This window comes from Alligator sinensis, unplaced genomic scaffold (genome assembly GCF_000455745.1).
Source record: "Alligator sinensis unplaced genomic scaffold, ASM45574v1 scaffold1321_1, whole genome shotgun sequence".
Taxonomy (NCBI): Eukaryota; Metazoa; Chordata; order Crocodylia; family Alligatoridae; genus Alligator; species Alligator sinensis.
Window position 1 is genome coordinate 53,082 of NW_005843387.1, and position 15,703 is coordinate 68,784.

The 15,703-nt window shown below is 41.1% G+C and overlaps 1 protein-coding gene and 1 pseudogene across 3 annotated transcripts in view; one reads left to right on the forward strand and one right to left on the reverse strand.

The window, feature by feature from the left end:
* APOO (apolipoprotein O) overlaps positions 1 to 15,703 on the reverse strand; it is a 57,051-nt gene that overhangs the window by 29,090 nt on the left and 12,258 nt on the right. For 2 of the 3 annotated variants that reach the window (XM_025195078.1, XM_006038546.3), the window contains exons 3-6: positions 13,626 to 13,745; positions 8,184 to 8,238; positions 7,054 to 7,149; positions 4,050 to 4,141 (exon numbers count right to left, since the gene is read on the reverse strand). In XM_025195078.1, the coding sequence (XP_025050863.1) occupies positions 4,050 to 4,141; positions 7,054 to 7,149; positions 8,184 to 8,238; positions 13,626 to 13,745 (363 nt within the window). The remainder of the gene's footprint in view (positions 1 to 4,049; positions 4,142 to 7,053; positions 7,150 to 8,183; positions 8,239 to 13,625; positions 13,746 to 15,703) is intronic. The other variant, XM_025195079.1, reaches the window with a different exon arrangement.
* On the forward strand, positions 12,770 to 12,920 carry LOC112548667 (annotated as a pseudogene).

The following is a 15,703-nucleotide window of genomic DNA, read 5'->3' on the forward strand; positions in this document are numbered from 1 at the left end:
AGCTTACTGTTCTGATACTTTTTGGCCTGTGTATTCTTCTATCTTTGTCTGTACTTCAACATATGGTGGCTACTGATTTCTTATACTGGTTTCCCCCCCAATTAAATCCTTTTTGTTATCTTTTTACCCATTTATCAGGGTGAACTGTGATTCTAGATTAATGCCCATCAAGAATCATCATGAGGGCGGGGGGCGGACGCAGAGAATGGTGGCAGCGCGGCGCTTACCTTGGGGCAGGTGAGGTCAGCACCGCGCTGCCACCACCCTCAGCCGTAGCCTCCAAGGAGCCGGGGGCAAGGCCAGCACTGCTGGCCTCCTGCCCCCACCCCGTCCTCACCACCATGGTGGCGCTCCTCCATCCCCCTCCACCACTACCCTGCGCCACCATTGCCTCCAAGGAGCAGGGCCAGGGAGACAATGCCAGCACTGGCTCCATACCCTCCATCATGGCAGCACTCCATTCCCCCCATCATTCTCCCCACGCTTCCATGTCTGCCCCCCCCGTCTATGGAAAGAGGGAAAAATCCGTCTTTTCTGAGTACATGAGAAGATAAGTGTGTGATCCTTCTAGCTGGCAAAATCCTTTCTGCTAAGGGCTGGCAAGGCCTGGGTGAAACAGGCAAGGCTGAGATGCCAAAGGCCAAAGAGTTGACCCCTGGCACATCTCTGCTGGCCAAGCAGCAGACAGCAGGGAGGGGTCTGGGGCAGAAGAGCACCCCAGGCACACGTTTCAAAAGATATATCCATGCCACATCTGGGATGGTGGCATGTCCCAGTTAATGGTTAATATTTCTGTAATATCACTCCTAGTGCAGAGATGGCTAACCTGAGGCAAGAGTGCCACAAGAGGCACTAGCAGCTTTCATGTGCAGTGCACAGCTGACTGGGGAAGAGGCAGGCAGCACAGTGGCAGATAAGGCAGGGAGCAGAAACAAGAGCAGATCAGGCAGAGGAAGGAAATTGGAGTGGCAATCGGAGAGGGTTTGCTGCTAATCTGTGGCATGCCCACCCAAAAGATTGGCTGCCACTGCCTGAGTGGGAATCTTAATTGAGAAACTGTTGACTTTTTGTATTTATTATATGGTTAGCTGTAGTCAGTTCTGCTTGCTGTCAAGAGACTCAGTCACAACAGCTTTTTGCTCCCAAGATGCCAGGAAGCATGAAAAACAAAGATTACTTACCAACCTGGCACCCATGAATAACATTCTTAAAAACACGACTGAAATTTTTTCTATGATAAGAGGTTGATTTGGGTTAATGAATAGTAGATGCTTTTTTTCAGACTGACATTGGATATAAAAGTAAGTTAAAATATAGGTCTGTTATTGCATTTATCTTGCAAAACAAAACAGCTGAAAAACACTAGTGAAAGTTCCATCAACTAAAACTAATATTAAAAAAGTCCGTCTTTGCTGTATCAAAGAATCTAACTGATTTTGACAAGGATTTAAATTTTTCTTGAATTTAGTACAAATAAAATACTCCCAAGAGACAAAAAAAGAATTCTACTCTTGAAGTTACAAGTTTGTACTTCGTACCAAGGAACCTTGGGATATGTGGAAGCAGCATAAGACTATTAAATGAGTCTTTAAGTCTCCTGTTACAGAGACTAACAAGGAAATAAAAGCTGTGTCTTATATATGACTACTAGTCTACAACACGAGGTGGTTCAGCTCTGGCTTTGGCCGCGATCTGATCAGCCACCTACCCAGAACCAGGGTGGCTGATGCAGTGGGGACAGGGGACACACAGTAGAGATAGCATAAGAGAGGCGGCAAGTCGGGGGAAGGTACATGGGGGAGACCTGCAATGTGCAGCTCGGGGAGATCATGGGGGATATCACACAGCCTACCAACCCCCCATGCTGCCCTACCTCTGGCCCTAGCTCCAGCCCCAGTCACGTACTCTACTGCTTACCTTCAGCTGTCTCTGTTGCAAGGGATGAGGGGGCAACCACAGGCGGAGGGGACACACGGCAGGGGGAGAGGGACAGGCAAGCAGTCCAGGCACGGGTCTGGCTCCTCACCCCCACTGCTGCTTTCCCTGTCATAGCAGTGCAGGGGAGATGAATTTAAGATTACCCCCTCCCATAATTACATTCTATACATGGACAATTATAAAAAATGTAAAATTTTCTATAAATATAATTAATTAGGGTATGGGGGGGAAGAATGGGGTGTAGTCTTAAATTTGAAGTAGTCTTGGATGTGGGTAAATATGGTAATTCAGTTTTGATATTTAGCTGCATCAGTCATCACTTTTTGCTCCCTACAGACAACAGCTAACACTATTTTTATTTACAACATACACAGCTTGCATTATGGAAATGCATACCGCTCCCAATCCAGATGACATAACCTCTTCTAGGGACTATACAAATCCAGAGTAAAACACTGCCTTGGAAGTCAGCAAGTTTTGAGCCTGAAACTTTAAGAATATCACATATTCTTGATATTTCAATATCACACTCCATAGTACCATACATACTTTTAAAACTAGAGGTATTCCTAGAAGATATACAACTTATTGAAGCTTAAGTTATGGAGTGATTCTGAAGCAATAATACATTTGTATTTTGGGTGGCTAAGTGTTAGAAACAAACAAAACTCTTGAGTTAGTGGCAATATTTTTTATTATACCAACTAAGTAGTAGCAAAAAAATTTTGTTCTTTGCTTAAGCGTTAGAAAGATATTTGTTGTGCAATGAGAAGTTTGCAAGCATAGTAAATGTGTGGGTAATAAGGCACATTACTAGGTCAGGCTGGACTATATGTTGTCTTAGCTAGCAATCTCCTAGTCTATAATTCCTATCAAAGCAGCATTCAAATTTAGCAATCTTAATTGTAAGTTTACACATTAATTTGTCAGTATGAGGTAGCCAATGCACAGACAGGATTTCACTGAGCAGAAGAATTCCTACCCTGTTCTAGAATGGGTATGATACACACAATTTAGATTAAACCCTAAACACCCCCCCTCGCCCCCCCACAAAACAAAAACACAAACAAGAGAAAGTTCCAGTGTCAATTTTCACACAAGGCATGACCGTTTCTGAAGTTGCCCTGTAAAAAATCTCCCCAGTCCCAGTCTGTGACTTCTTTCTTTCACTGCAATACCTCCTACATCTGGGTTGCACAAGCAAAAAGTAGTCCATCATAAAGAATCAGAGTATTACCTAAGTTTAGGACACTCGGGGAGCAGTCCTGCATTAGAGGCTGATTCCTCAAACATAGCACACTGGTGCCTGGAGTAAGTTGCAAAATAAAGGCATTAAAAGAACTGGACAGTCAACCAATGTATTATGAGGCTGGAAACAGATGTTGCCTTTGTGCCACCACCAAGCAAACAGACGTCCACGCCATTTTTCACATTACAGTTTAAAAAATGTTTGGCTATGACAGGTGCTATGAGTTTATACCGAGGTTTTACAGCAGACGACCATTTGCTTTGAGGTGGGAGAGCGTGGGCATCCTGGAGCTGCCTGCACTTTCCAGCTGGAAGTACCTCCAGGCAGGTACTTCCAGGGCTTCAGAGACCTCATTCTGCACACTTAGAAACACCTGCGTGGGCTTCTTTTGATGAGGCATGCCCCAGGTGGATTCCCCAAGCACGCACCTCTGCAAGTATCAGAACCTTGGGTTTCTCCAGCTGCAAAGACATGCCCCTTGTGTTGTCCTACAGGATCGTACCCCAGCCACTCCTGGGAGTAGCAGGGGTACAACCCTGCGGGACAATGAACAACACCCGTTTTGCCTATTGAAACAGATTAGCTATGCCAGGACACATCCCAGCAAAACTCATCTGCTTCATTTGGCAATGTTTGCTTATACCCTGACTGCTCTACACCGTGATATGCATGTCCATTTTTAGCAGAAGAGATGTAAACTAAGGTTCCTGCTTTAGTTTCTCTCTTTTCTTTCTTTTTTAAATAAAGCTAAACATTCTGTCAGCTCTTAAATAAAGATGGAGACTACCAATTAATTTGCAAGTGTAAGAAATACGTTTCAAAGTAAAGAGATTTCCCCAAAATTAGAAATATCACCACTGACCTTTGCAATAGCAACAGCCTGCTGTGGATAATAGAGGGAAGCACCAATTCCCATAAAACCCACTGGATACACCAGCCTCTTTATTTTTGAACCTGTTCCACAGAAGAAATGTTCCATTACAGTATGTATTATCCAGACACTTGGATTGCATTATCATTTAATTGCATATACATTACTAGAGTTTGCTGCATTAGGCACATTTTACCACATGAGTTAGTGCAGGCCTATCACTTTCCTCAGAAACATTACCACATTAAAGTGATATTTTAAAATTTCATTTGGAGTTATTTTTATTAGTGCATTTCTGCCATGAAAATTATCCTATAAAACTCTCTGTGGCAATTTACAAATCATTTTTGCAGCGCAAAAAAATTATGTTAAATTTTCCCTAGAACATTACTAAGAGAATTATATAAACTCTGTTTTATAAAAGAGAGTATAAATGCTTCTGAACAGACCAGAATAGTTGGCATCCATTAGACAAAGCAAGAAGAAGGAAGAGATACCCCAAACAGACAGCAACCTTTATCACAATGATTCTACAACAAATATTTTTTATATAGTTCTCTGGCTGGATTTAGGATATGGTCCCAAGTTAAAATCACTGCAAACTGTTTTTTTGGATTTTGTTTTTGTTTATTCAGGTTCAGATATAAAAAAAACAGGTTACTTTTACTTGGTGTACACACAAAAAAAATCATTTTCACACCCTTCAATCAAATTAAAGTATTTTGTAAGTGTTAAGTGTTTCCATTATACTACTCCTGTAAAAGTAACGAGCAATCAGTAATGATAAACCAAACCGACCCAAACTTGTCATGAAAGAAATATTGTCAGCATATTGGAAAGAGATTAGAATCAGTTACAGACCCATTCCTTTTCGACAATTATATGAAATACAGAAACGGGGAGCTCCTTTGTACCTTTACAACCAAAGCAATAAAAATACATTACTGTTCTAACACTTGAAAAATAAAGAAATGCCCCTGAGAGAAGATTAGGGGCAAGTAGTATCCAGGAAAGCTGTTCTTATGGTAAGACAGGACAAAAAACAGACCGACAGACAGACATAGTAGATGTAATCCAAGCTTGCTCAAGTTTTAGGAGCAAGCCTGGCACCATAATCAAATTTGTATCTCTTCACTGATATATCTCTTGAAGTCACAACCTAGTCCTCTTCTTTATTACTACCAACTGTTAAGCAACAAAATCTTTTCTTCTTTAAAATAGGAAGCAGCTGAGAACTGAGAATTCGTACTTAGTTCCATGACTTAAAAAAAGAGCACCTAAGATCACAAGCTACAATAAACTACTTAGGGAAGCTGTGGAAGCTCCTTATTTGGCCAGATTGGCATCTCTCTGGGATGCTACAGGAATAGCAAATCCTGCACCTGTGGACGAAGCTGAACAAGAAGAGCCTTGAGGTCCCTTCAAATCTTAGGTGCACCATGAATTCAAAGCAGTATGTTTGTTCACAGATGGGGGACTAACTAAGACATTTGTTCACTTGAACAAATTAGCTAATTTTTCAGCTACACATGCACATCAATTCTATATAGTCACACTGGATGTTCTTATCCATAACTGCTGGTAATTATTTGTTTTGCCAATGGAAACCATTTGGCCCAGTACACCGATGCCTATCATAATGCCCAAAGTATTCTAGAATAATAGATTATTAGGGCTGAAAGGGACTTCAGGGGCTAAGTACAGACAATCAAAAACCTGAGGCTGAATTGATCCAGTCTTAGCAAGTTAGTCTAAGCTGCAAAGATTGAACCAATAAGAAAATGAACAGACATTCACTTGTGATTCAGGAAATGCAGCCACATGCCTGCAGTGGCTTAAGCTAGAAACTGGGGGGCGTTGGAGCACAGCTCTCTGGCACATAGCCAGCATGGGCTGGGTCTTCGTTTTCTCTTCCTGCTGCCCCCAAGGTCACTGGGATTTGCAGTCCACAACCACAGCAGCAGGGCTCTGCAGGGTTGCTCCTCTTCCTGCTTCCAGGTGCCTCTGGGATTTGTAGTCCACAGTCACAGCCAGCACCAAGCAAGCCAGCAGGGTAGGGCAGCTCAGTACTGAGGGGAAGCTGAGTTTAACCAGCTAGGGAGCAGATGGTCAGGGCCAGCCCTGCTCTCTGGAGCAGACAGCACAGCCTAGCCCAGGGCATGCTGGGGGACTGTGATTTAACTTGAACCAGGAAGGGGTCTAGGACAGAAATTTCATAAATCAGTTTGACCTAAATCAGTTAACCAGGTTTATCTTAAACAAGTTTCAGCCATTTTGAAACTGGTTTATGTGCAATGAATGTCTGTTACACATTTAAACCAGTTTCTGATTACTTAAACCAGTTTATGTGTAACTTCTGTTCCTAGCCAGGTGGTCATCTAGTCCAACCCCCTGCATAAAGCAGGACCATCCCTAACTAGATCATCCAAGCCAAGGCTTTGTCTAGCCAGGTCTTAAAAACCGCCAAGGATGGAGAGTTCACAACCTTTCTGGGTAACCTGTTCCAGTGCTTTATTACCCTCTGAGTGAGAAAGTTCTTCCTAATATATAAACTAAACTTCCCCTGCTGCAACTTGAGACCATTGCTCATATCATTCAACTATCATTCAAAGTAATTTAGTCTGCTCTGTTGTATCGTACACTACTAAAATCTATCTAAATTAGAATATTTCAAAATTCCCTTTCTTTGTAAAGTATAAATATGCTATCTGTAAGTAATTAAATTAATTATATAGAATTTCTATGCTGCAAAATACATATGAACTTGCCACACTAATTACAATTTACTCCTAGGTAGCTTTATGCAAAGATATGAGAACATGAAATAAATCAACTCTGCCCAGAACTGACAAGGTTCTTTTAAAAGGTAATTTATATAGAAGTGCACTTAATTTGCAATTGTTACAAATACCCACTAACTGAAAAGCTAAATGAGATTAAAATAACATGTTTACTTCAAATCATAGAAAACAAGCGGTTTCAAAAAACCACCTACCTCTAGCAAAAAAGAGTCCAACAATTCCAGCGAACCCAATCACACCGAGTCTTGGATAGAATCCAGCAGGGGGATTTTTGAGAAACTCACAGCCCTCTAGCAAGAATTCAAAACATGTATGTTTGCAATAAGGAACAACACCACAAACAGTGACCATTTCAACTGTCATGACCTTTTAAGATCTCCTTGCAAAAGTTTTGAAATTTTTGCCATCTTTCCCTGTGATAAGAGAATAAACCTGAACACATAGTGTTCTTTTATTATTTGCCAATTCCCATAGGGAGTTTGATTTAGCTGCTAGACTATTTCTTATATCCTATATTTTCTTTGGCCCCAGCACATCAACTAATCTTTATAAGCAGCTCACTTAGCTCGAGCAGTGCTTCACTGAATTCAGTTCTGGCCACCCTCTAAGCAAGAGACACAGCAGAAATCAGAAATCTAGAAAGAGGCGACATGGATTAAAAACCCAGAAAGCTTTCCATATAGAGAGGGATGTTCAAAAGACTGGGACAGCTTAATTCAGAGAGACCCAGTCCTCCAATGAGCTCTAATGCATAAACTTTGCACCTGTGTGAAGTCCCACTTGAATTCCTCTATTGATACTTCACACTATGAAAATACAGTTAAAAAAACACCACCTATATTAGCAAAATAATTCTGAGCAGAGGGGGAGAGAGGGATGAACACAAAAATGCTGAAAAATAATAAGAAAAAAACAAAAACTTTGATCAACAAATCCTGAATGACAGTGGACCTGCAGTGTCTGCTGTTTCTGCAGACTGACTTACAGTGGCTGAACTACAGCTGAACTATGAGAAAATCTTTATGGCTCCTGTACAGTCATGTTTAACAATGTTGCGGACATGCGTCACAAATCTATTATTACTTTTGCACTGCTTGAAGACGGATGCAAATCTATAGTGTTAATGACTGAAAATGTAACAATGCTGCTCAAATGAATTCTAAGAAACTTTATAGCACAAACAAAAGAAAGAATTGAAATAGCTTTACTTACTTACACGGTACAAAGAACAATACTTATTGGACTTTCATGCCAATAGAAATTTTAACTATAGACTTGCACTGTGATTCTTGTTGATAGTAAATACAATTTTAAGCTGATTTACCTCTACCACATTCAACAGTTTTTTCTACTTTAGGCACTGCTTTAGTGTAAAGATCCTAAACAAAAGAAAAAAACAAGAAACAGAAAATTAGCGAAGTTTAAGTTATAATTATCAATTGCTAATAAACTTGAAAAAACAAGTATAATTTCCATTCAGTTCACACACAATACCATACACATTTGGGTCTGTAATATTCAACTGCAGATTTTTTTTTTTAATGAAAAGAACAACAGATAAAATTAGGTATTGTTTCTGCACTGGTTATGAGCATCAGTAGAAACAATGAGAAGAACTGAAGTATTTACATGATATTTACTGTTCTGGATTTATCCAGCCCTCCAAAATGACTCCTCTTTTCCCCTTTTTCCTTCACTCTCAATTTCTTGCTCACCAACTATTGCATTCTATATTAAAACACAGCATGTGTTTTCAAAATGAAGTTGAATTTAAAAACTGCAGATATAGGTATTTTGGAAATGGAGCAGAAAATATTGTATTTACTGAAATCCAAAACAAGGTTTCCCCCTCCCCCCCACCCCATTCAGCATAGCGGGGGGCGGAGGGAGGCCTTTTGTCTTGGATTCGAGTACAAAGCGGGGGGGCATTTGCTGCAGCTCCAACTCCAACACTAAGCCCAAGTCAGGACCAATCAGAGCCAGAGCAGGTACCTGCCCTCCCCCACCCCACTGTCTACTCCCCATGGCCTATCTCCTCCTGGCATGGAGCTTATGCTTCCACCACTGCTGCTGAATGGAACCAGAGCTGTACCAGACAGCAAGCAGAGGGTGGGAGAGGGGGCATGCAGAGGCTGCATGAGGCAGCTTGCTCCCCCTGCTTCATGCTGCTGTTTTCCCCACTATAGCAGTGGGAGGTAGGTTGGAAAAGAAGGGACAACAACTGAATTTAGGATGATCCTTTGATAATTAGATTCTACGCATGGAAAGCTGTAAAAAAAATTATGTGTTTTCTATAAACAGAATCTAATTATTGGGGATCTCGTCTTGCATTTGAAGTAGTCTCGGATTTGGGCAAATACAGTAGGTTTGCTTGGCTGCATGTTAGCACCACACTGAGATTCTGATCAACAGCAGAAATATAAGTGCTCCAGTGCCTAGGATTATTTGTTGGGTTGTGGTGTTAGCAAATCAGTAAGTAAGCACCAGCCCAAGTTAAGATACACAGAACAAACTTACAACACCACTTGAACTAATTGTTTTTAGCTGCAGTGAAGTGAAAGCACCAGATCAGGAATGGCCAACTTGGGGCACAAGGAGCATGGGCAGCCTCCCTGTGTGACTTGAAGCACATCAGATAGAAGACAGGCAGCACAACAGCAGACAGGGCTGGGAGCATTAGGCAGGGCAGGAAGCAGATAGCGGAGCAGCAGATTGGGTAAATAAAGTGACAGAAGTGGCACTTGTGGAGGGTGGGGGGCTAATTTGTAGCATGCCTGCTAGAAAGGCTGACTATCACTGCCCTAGATTAAGATAAGAGGCAAGGACAATATCCACAGAATAACTTACTGACAGCAGTAGTTCAACTAAAATCTCTATTCTGAAGAACATAAAAGTGTGGTAGATATAAATTTATATAAAGCATAAATATATGAGGGATGATTACTATTCAAAAGCCACTACATAAAAATAAGGCACCTCTGCCACCAGTTCCTCTCAATCAAAAACGTGGCCACCACTGCTATATTTTGTGTACAGGTGGATTTCATAGGTACACTGTTGTTTTGATTATACTTAACATAACAGACTGGGCCTCTAAAGGGAGACAGGTGAAAGAACATCGACTCCAAGATTGCTGACTGGGCTAAGCACTGGGCCCTTACAAGGCTGTAGCACAGTTCTGGGCAAGCACTGGACTCTAGGTACTGAGGGAACCCTCCTGGCCACAATTTAGGTACCAGTTTTGAGGATCACATTCTAGAACTTAAGCATCTAAACCAGGGGCGGGCAAAATGCAGCCTGAGGACCGGATGCAGCCCGACGGGCCATTCTATCCAGCCTGCAGGGCCCCTAAAAAATTTAGAAAATGAATATTAATCTGCCCTGGGCTGCCTTTCATGTGGCCCTTGATGGCTTTCTGAAACTCAGTAAGCGGCCCTCAGCCCCAAAATAATTGCCTGTCCCTGATCTAAACTCTGCTTACCTCCTTTTGTAGGCCTGGGCCCTCAATCTAGTGCTTTTCCAAAGTGCTTTCAGATTTGCCAATTAAAACTCTTCAAGGGAGAGGATCATCACCTGACACCATAAACCAGCAGTCAACAACATAAAGGCCACCTGCCGGATCCAGGCTACAGGACCACTGGATCCAGCACGGAGCCAGGGGCCTTCAGCAACATGACAGTAACAGGGGAACTTTGGTGGGGTTCTGGTTTCGGGACTGGGCAGTGAGGAGCTGTGTCTGCACTGCAGCTGGGGTGGGGACGAGGTGAAGTTGCAGGAGGGAAAGGCCACTACTATGGTGGTGACAGCAATCATGAGGCTAGCTTGAAGTCCGATAAACACAAGAGAGATTGTTTTGGCCTGTGGCTCTGAAAGTTTCTAACCCCTGCTATTTGCGCTTGAATACATAAACAGATTTCCCACCAGAAGCTTAGGGCTCTCAGATTTCTAAATTTATAATTCAGAACATTTTAAATAATTTAATAAGCCTTTTATAAATAAGCCAGTTATTATTATACATTTGTTTTGACAGATAAAGATTTATCTTTGACCAAATAAAAGTCACTAACTCACTCACTTAAGATTGGACCCAAAATTTAGCATGCTTTTGGGTATGTGTGAAAAATCAAACAGAAAACATAGGAAAAATCTTTCCAGACATCAGTGTTTGGGATAGTCGCAGATGATTTTAAATGTTATGAATGTTGCAGTAATCTACTTTCTGCTCCTTCTTTCCCTGCTAACAGGTATAAAAGAAAGAATCTAAACTCAAAGTGGTGGTGAAGTGACAACACAATTTTTAAATTAAGGAAATTCTATTTAAAAATTGAGAGAAGCTAGAATAATAAAACAAGACAAATCTTCACACCTACATGATTTCTGATTGGGGGCAAGTGGGAAGAGGGCAAAAATGTATAGCTTTTATATAACTGTGGTTACTTGAATAGAAGATGACCCCTGCCCCAAATATTATATTCTATATATAGAAAATGTATAAATGTATTATAATTTTCCAAGTACAGAATCTAATTATTGGAGTTCTGCCTTGAATTTGTTCCCCTAGCAATGCTGCAGCATGGAAAATAAGTCTGAGGGGTCAGGTAGCCCTTTTGCTCTCTGCTTCACCCCAATTTTCCTCCAGCAGTTCCTACCCCCTTGCCTTACTTTCAGACCCTGTTTTCCCTGAGCATATGGAAGCGAGAATTAAAATTTGAAAACAACAGCCTTGAAATAAAAAGTGGCTGTAGCAATTTGCATGTCATATCCATGCACTTAGTTCAGTTACCCCCTTTTTTTTTTTTAACTGCTGAAAGTTTTAGCACAGGTAACCCATAAACACAATTTGATGCCTACTTATCTATGATATTAGTCCAAAACCAAAGGCTCTTGATTTACCATGTAGTTCTTTGGGCTGGGCCCCACCAGTCAACAGCATTTCAAGCCATGATGGCACCACAACTCAGCGTGCAAGTGTACTCCAAATACCCCCACAAAGGATCCATGTGCTAATAAGCCCCCACTCACGACCGGAACTGAGTTTTCTTGTCCTGAGTCCTGAGATGCTCCAAAAATTTATATGCAGATGAGACACAGGGCAACTTGGTCTGTGACAGGCTGAGAGAGGGGGTGACAGAGGAATTCTGCATGAACTGTTTCATGATATTTGCCATGCAGTTAAGGTTGGTGAAGAAATAGGAATCATTGGAAATGGGAAAGAAAGGTGCAGCTCAGCTGTGGGAGTGAAGAGGAATGAAAAATATATGCAATGTTGTGGCATATGACAACTTGGAAAAAAGTTGCAGTGAGGAGAAATGCACTTAATGGGCACTTACACACATGCAGGGAGCCTACTATGACACACTGGAAATCCAGCATGTCAGAGCAGACTTGGTTAATCAAGTCTACTGGAGCATGTAAACTGACACGCTTTGGCAGCCTCACATGTCACGCGTATCAGCAGTGCAGCGTGCCTCCACGCTGAGAAAATGGTGGCAGCACGATCCAAACTAAAACATATTTGATGTGCTTTAGTTCAAAGCACACCACCACCATTTTCTCAGTTCAGAGGCATGTTGTGCTGCTGCTACACATGCTCCTGACACGGTACCGAGCACTTTTAATTAGCATGACTCACTAATTAAAAAGCACCCGGTGCTGTGTCAGAAGTATGTGTAAAAGTGCCCAAAATATCTTATTCAAATGGACTTCACCAATTTTCCCTTGTGGTAGGATCCCAGCCATGGATTTGGGGGTATCTGAAGACCCAGGCTGAAGAGGCTGTGAGGCAAGATACCTGCCAGTGGTAGTACCACACAGACTTGAACAATTGAGCTGTGCTCAGTTGATAGAATTCAGAACTGATTTGGCCGGATACATGAAATTTCAAAAAATATGTAGCAGGTTCCCATCAGTATGTCTGCCTGGCAAGGAAAATCCCATGATCCACTCAGCCAATCAAATGTAGCGACTCTGGGAAGGATGACCCCTGTGAGCATCCCCAAATGTGTGAAACTCAATTGCACAATGTTGTGGTAATGGGGGACTGCGTTCTTGCTTTCCCCATGGCTTGGCTCTTCAGCCTTTTGGCTAGGAGCAAGCAAGAATAGGGGGTATCTGAACCCCAAGGCCTCCAGACTTGAGGCTTGCATGTAGGGTGCCTGCCATGGATTTGGGGAGTACCAAAGGGAAACAGGATACTTGCCCAGTGGTACAGCCACACAGACTCAAACGATTAAGCTCTGCTCAGTCAAAATTTGGAACCTGCCTATTGGATTTGCCCAATCGAATTCAGAACCAATTTGGCCCTTGAAACAAACTCAACCCCCCCCCACAAAAAAACAGTTTATTTGCCCAATGTGGGCCATGTGTTTTATAGTCATGCTCAGTGTTGGCTGCATTTAGTCAACTTCATAATTGGTTTCTATTGCTGAATACATGCTGCTTTTGGCAAAGTTTGATGATAGACAATATATTTAGTGATATTTCCTTATATTTTCCCTCTATGCCATCTTGTATCCGAGTAAATATGGTAAATACAAAATTTAATTTTTGGTTAGATGAATCATCCAAAATGTCAGGGGAAAAAAATGACTTTGACTTTTTGTTTCCAGAAACACCTATAACTAAAGCAATTATAATTTTGTACAGTTTCTTTTAAGCAACTTATTTAATAGCCAGAAAAGTTTTAACATGCTACCAAACAAAATTCTGGCTCAGCCAACCACTGAGCAATAATCACTACTTCCCATATAGCATGAAGCTGTTATACCTGACACCTGGATATATAGGGCTCCATAAAATGCCGTAGATGTGAAATTCCCTCCTCCAGTTGGGTTTGTGGGTCCTCCACATACTTAGATTCATGAGCTGGGGAGGAGTAGAGTGAAAGCTGTGAATATTAGCAAACAGAAGGTTAACAAAGTAGAATTGTCCAAGTAGGCCTTCAGGCTAGGGACAGAACAATTTGAGTGCCTACAGAACAAAACATGAGGAACTAAGTGAACTATATATTACAGGAAGCATTTCTAATTGTCATTCTGTTTACCAGTCCTGATGCTAGCTAGTCCAAGTCACATGTTTAGGCAGAGTATTACATTCTTGATGTCAAAAGAACAGTGTGACATCGAAAGAACAGTGTAACAGAATTGTTTTCTGCTTCATCAGCACTGCTAGTTCTCAATATTTGTATTAAACACTAGGATATGGAAACAGCAATTAATCATTTTCTATACATACGTAAGTTATTAAAAATTCTAAGCAGTTCTTAACTCTAAACTAATATCTTAGATGCGGACTGTGTAGTTTGTTACTCAACAGCATTTTAGATTTAAGAAAAACTGTTGGATGTCACATTTTTTAACTGCAGTAGTAACAGATGGTAACAATCATATACTGTATTTTTGATTTGATGCTGTCAGTCTTAACATCAGGCAAACATACATCTCTACTGTAACGTTTACAATGTGAAGAATGTATCCTTAAACTTACTACCCTACTAAGAGAGCAAGATGTTTTTGATAATATCTTTTATTAGCCCAACTATGCAGTTGGGAGAGTTGCCTAAAAACTTGTTGGAATTAAGATCTCCTCTGATCTCTCTCTCAACCACACAACTGGCCCATAAAAGATATTCATTAAAAAAAAAAAAAAAAAAAAAAAATCTTATTTCTTCCATATTCTCTGGACCATAGCGCTTCTTACAGCATCACTATTCTACCAAACAACCCTCAAACTCCAAAGATAACACAATAGTATAGAAAACACAAACAATCCAATATATAACCTTAAATACAAGCTACAAAATTTTGGTAAAATGGAAACTGCTTGCTATGTTCTATAAGAATACAAATGCATATAGATGCTTTAAATTATCGTCAGCATGTTTTCTGACCCATGTTTAAAAATGCTGATAAAGTAAAATAATGATAAATAGGAGCGATTACATTTTCTGAGTGACATGGAACATAAACATTCAGTATAAATTCAGTTCCTCATTAGTACTTTCAAAGGTTATTTTGTGATGAAAATTGTTCAGGCCCAAGTTACTTAAAAAGAATTCTACTTTCAACAAGACTAAAAAGCCATTCTGCTTGCACAAACTCAAATAAAATAGCTGACTTATAAAAAATAACTTATCAGTCCAAATTTTTGTAAAAAATTCAATAGTATATGCAAGAAGCTGGACTTTTTATTTGAAATACTCATTGTACAGGCTGGAGCAGAATAGTTTATTTTTAAAAGTAAGCAGTTACAGCAATAATTATCAATAAATCTTTGGGTTGGAGATGAAGTCTTACAGACTTCAGGGGCTTTCAGGGTTCACTGAGATTTACTGTACAACCATCATATGTAGGGACCTACTTAAGTGACAGACAGACAAAAGAATTTTCACAGCTTGGTCGCAGCACAAAAAGCTGATTTCACAGGCATTTCCCAGCAACCCCACCCTTGCTGCTGATTGGCAGAAAGGCCCCAAGGGGGAGGAGGAACAAGGGGGTGGCCACCTTCTTGACTGCTGGCTGCCCTTCTTTGGGCTCCACGCCCTGCTGCCAATTGTCAGAGAGGCCCCAGGGCGAGGTGGGGAAAGAGGGACAAGGGGGCAGCAGCCAGGCTGCCCTTCATGCCACCTTGGCAGCCAGCAACTTCCCCTCCCAGGTGGGCTGGGGAGCCAGCCTATTATTTAACTTTTGGTTTTTTTAAGTTGATTTCACAGACAATTCCGGATTTCACAGTTTCTACAAAATCTGCTAAATTAAATAGTAGGGATGCAAATGGTTAAATGTTTAACCAATAAGTGCAGTGATAACCGGTTATAGCTTACCAGTTCTCTTTTAGCATGGGAGGGGG